General features: G+C 44.8%; 1 protein-coding gene across 2 annotated transcripts; it reads left to right on the plus strand.

The window, feature by feature from the left end:
- Nucleotides 1–2,930, plus strand: LOC141950171 (calcitonin). Of its 2 annotated transcripts, XM_074884640.1 has the most exons (4): nucleotides 1–66; nucleotides 1,044–1,139; nucleotides 1,451–1,582; nucleotides 2,385–2,930. In XM_074884640.1, exons 2-4 carry the CDS (start codon nucleotides 1,054–1,056, stop codon nucleotides 2,581–2,583), a joined length of 417 nt encoding a protein of 138 aa, XP_074740741.1. In that variant the 5' UTR covers nucleotides 1–66; nucleotides 1,044–1,053; the 3' UTR covers nucleotides 2,584–2,930. The 2 variants fall into 2 exon arrangements, with proteins under 2 accessions (XP_074740741.1, XP_074740739.1); XM_074884638.1 differs by lacking the exons at nucleotides 1–66; nucleotides 1,044–1,139 and having other exon boundaries at nucleotides 1,329–1,582.
- The last annotated feature ends 1,234 nt before the right edge of the window (nucleotides 2,931–4,164 follow it).

Here is a 4,164-nt window from a genome sequence, read left to right on the forward strand (position 1 = left end):
GGTACCGCGGCTCGGCGGCGCCACCGGCCTCCTCCTCCGCGCAGCGCCGCGCAGCTCCGCCCGCCGGTAAGCACCGCGTCGGCTCCCGGGGCCGGCTCCAGCCGCGGCTCCCTGCGCGGGGCGGCCCGCGTGAGCCCCGTGTCTCTGCGCGGGGCCGTAATGCTCCGCTCACGTGGGCACACGCGTGTGCAGGGGAGCGGACGGGCGAGGCGGGGGGAGGTTGGTCCGCGGGTCTCTCTGCCTCTCCCCCGCCGGCACGGCGCGGGCCGGCCCCGCCGAGCCCTCCCGGGGCTGGGCACATCCCGGGACCCACGGGGAGCGCGGCGTCCGTCGGGAGGGGCCGCGCCGAGGGTCGGGGGAGCCACGTGAAGCTGATGTGGCTCGTTTGAGTCTGACACTGATGCTGTGAGCAGAAGGAGCAGCATCTCAAACCACATGTTTTCAGTTACAGTTTTTTTTTTTACAGGCTTTGCTGTTACGACTAATTTTTAACTTACCCTTTTTCTGGTTGCAGAGTAGAAATGCTCTTTGAAATGTAACTACTTAATTTTTATAGTGTAATCTGAACTGGGATATTAGTGTGCTAACTGCCAACAAGCAAGCAGTTTCAGGTAAAGTGCTAACACTGGTGCTTCATTCTTAAAAATATTAACCACCTCTTTATTTTTATTCTTGTGACTGGTATCCCATAGCTGTGCCTGTCCGTGTCAGCCACACTATGACACTGTATGCAGTAGTTAATCAGATGAACACGTTTTCCACTAGTTTAAGGGAAAGTCTGCATTAAGTTGAATGCAGATGCTGTACAGAACTGCAGTTCTGAAAGCCACGTTTTAATCCCCGGTAATAGTGCTAAGTTATCTTAAAACTCTGAGAAAACCAAAGCAGAACAGCAATAAACAAAAGAAATAGAAAGGTAATATTGCATAAAAAAAAGCTGTTAGCATTTGTGCTACTTGTGGCTAGGATGACCTCCTTAGTAGAACTTAGAGGATGGAGAGGGTTGGAAAGCAGCCATTGCTTGATGTGCCTCTTTGTTGTAGAGAGGAAATCATGGTTTTGCTGAAGATTTCATCTTTCCTTGCTGTTTATGCCTTGGTTGTGTGCCAGATGGATAGCTTCCAGGCAGCCCCAGTCAGGTAAGAAGCTGGTCCTCTTGCTGAGTGCTATATCTGAACGGTATAAAAATACCTAATATTTTTAGAGATCTAGGAGGGAAATAGGCTACTACAGTGAATGAAAAAGCTGGCCTCTTTTTCTGCTGTTTTTGACACTGTGGCTTTTTAATTACATATATAAAGCACCTAATGCTGTGGAGGAGGGTGGCTTCACACCAGTGAAAGACACTCTCAATGACATGCAGTAATGCACGACAAACCCCTCGCTCCTGTGCATGGCTCTCTGCAGTAGTCCGGGTTTTATTCATCCTGTTTTGCTTACCTCTGCTTAGACCTGGCTTGGAGTCTATAACGGATCGAGTGATGCTCAGTGACTACGAAGCTCGGAGGTTATTAAATGCGCTGGTGAAAGAGTTCATACAGATGACAGCAGAAGAGCTGGAGCAAGCCTCTGAGGGGAACAGGTAAGGGCTGCAGTCCTGGGGCAGGAGAAGAGAAAGGGGGGAATGTTTTGTGTTCGCCATTTAGCAAAAGCCATCTGAGCAGACCCTTTGCAGGTCAATCTTTTTTTTTTTATTTTCTTGGGATTATGGCTAACTGTGGTCACCTAACTGGTAAAGGATGATACTGCAGAGATGTCCTAATGTTGGTATTGGCAGAATGGCTTCCACCTAGTTAACCTGCTTCTATCTCTCTTTTACAACTGAGAGTGGAGGGCGATTTGAGCTTGAGTGAGGGGGTTATGTTAAAAATATGGCAGCAAAAGGTATGTCTTCCTAGTGGGAGTGTTAGGGGCCATTCAGTCACTCTTGGATTCTCTGTCGTGAAAGTGCATGCTGTTGTAAGGCATGGGAAGTCCCTGGCAGAGGGGACGTGTTCCTCCTAATGCACGCAGCGCTGCCCTCCCCTGTAGACCAAAGGCATGCAAGAGCATTTGCATTACCCTAACAGGATCTGTATTGTGAAGCATGGTGGTGATGTATGAGAGACTGAACAGCATGCTGAATACATGGGAAGTAAAACTTCCTGACCCTTGACTCTGAGCATCCAAAAGGCTAATGAACTTGCTTTTTGACTAAGTTGAATTCATTGAAAAATGTTTTCCTTCTGACTGCATTTGTATGAACTTTCCTTGCATGAAATTATTATTATTATTATTATTTTAAGTTTCCTAACTGTTGATATTTATCTAGGGAAGAAATGCATGAACATGCATGTTTGAGATTACTCTTCCTTTGGGCATGTTTTTTTTTTTCCCCCCTGCAGCCTGGATAGACCCATTTCCAAACGCTGTGCCAGTCTGAGTACTTGTGTGCTGGGCAAACTGTCTCAAGAATTGCACAAATTGCAAACTTACCCTCGTACTGACGTCGGGGCCGGAACTCCTGGCAAGAAACGAAATGTGCTGAGTGACCTGGAACATGAACGCTATGCAAACTATGGGGAACCCCTAGGAAACAACTAGACATGCTTATTTCTCCCCTTCTTCCTTTTTTTAACCTGATGCATGTGGATCTAACTTTGATTGCTAACTTTGCTATGTTCTTTTGATTCTGTTTTCGACAGAGAATGTTTGAGATGGACCTAGTGTTAGGAAGACAGAGAACATAACATGCATATCAAGCTAGGGGAAAAAAAAATAAATAAAAATGAACAGCATTGCCTTGACATTTCAGATGATTTTCTTAGACCCTGATTAAAAAAAAATTCTCAACAAGGCTCTTCATTTCTGGCTGCTAAATGTACAAGTAGGCTCTTCTTTTGTGTTTGCCCATGCACTTATTCAATAAACCTATTTTTCTATAAGGATTAGATCTGCTTGGTCTAATAACTTGTTTTAGAATGCGAGATTTCTAGATAAGGCTAGAAAAACTTTACAAGTCGTCTTAATGGTAAAGAGAGGCAATGCCAGTAATTCTAGAAAAGTTGAAAAAAACTTAGAAATTGAAATGATACACATACATTTATATCTACTGATGTAATCAGGCATGCATGCAATCCTGTTAGTGAGGATCCTGAGAAGCAAAGGAATTGGGAAAGGCCCAAACATATTTGTTCAAACAAACTAGAAATGTAATCCTGTTTAAAACTGTACTGAACACTTCCAGGTAAGAATTTTGTGTTTTTTTTCCTTTTTATGTCTTAATTTACAGTAGGTCTTTACACTAGTATATATAAAACTTGGGTATCTTTTTAAAATATTTGTATTAATTCAAGACAATATAATGTAGGTGAATTGTAAATTAAGAGACAAAGCCAGATTTCTTTCCAGTTCTGTTGCAGCACTGCATTTATCTTGTAGTGAGGCCTGTTCCAAAAAATTGGCATTGATGTTACAAACAGTATTGATAAAATTGTTTTGTAGTGCTTACCTGAGAAAAATCCCTCCTACTGCAAGAAAAAGTCATCGCTTTTGTAGAAAACTTTTCAAGCAAGGGCTGTGTCAATGCTTATGCCTTGAAGTCCCCATCTAGTGAAATTACTAGCTGTAGTCTGAGGTCTGAGCACAGAACTAATCCTGTTGAAGTGTGTGAAGTTCTGCAGTAGACGGAGGTCTACCTCCAGGAAAGAGGGGTTACCACGTTCCCATTAAATGCACGGAAGCAGTATGTTTGTGTGGTTCAGCGCTGACAGCAGCTGGTCACCAGCTGTGCAGGTACAGCCCTACCAGAGCTGCTGACAAAGCTCCTGTTGTCGTCAGTGATGCTGGGATTTCATGTGTTCTCTGGGCATTATGGAGCATAGGTGATGAAGTGGGAAGTTAAAGGTCAGTGTCTGCTACTGGCCTTCAGCAGCACGACAAACAAAACACAGATCTAAGCTTTTGGAGGAAGCGGGGACTGGTTAAATGCTCCAGACCTGGACCTCCTCCGCACTTCTCCGTTGGTCACAACGACTTGCTGGAGGCAGGCAAATGGCTCAGGTGTTGCTGAAAATCTGTCTTGGCTGAGTCTTCAGTCCAATTGCCCAAGAAAGGAAGGGCTTGGCCACTTCTTGTAAACTGAGACTGATGCTTACAAAAATGTAAAGACTCCTTCCAGAGCTT

Source organism: Strix uralensis, chromosome 15 (genome assembly GCF_047716275.1).
Source record: "Strix uralensis isolate ZFMK-TIS-50842 chromosome 15, bStrUra1, whole genome shotgun sequence".
Lineage (NCBI taxonomy): Eukaryota > Metazoa > Chordata > Aves > Strigiformes > Strigidae > Strix > Strix uralensis.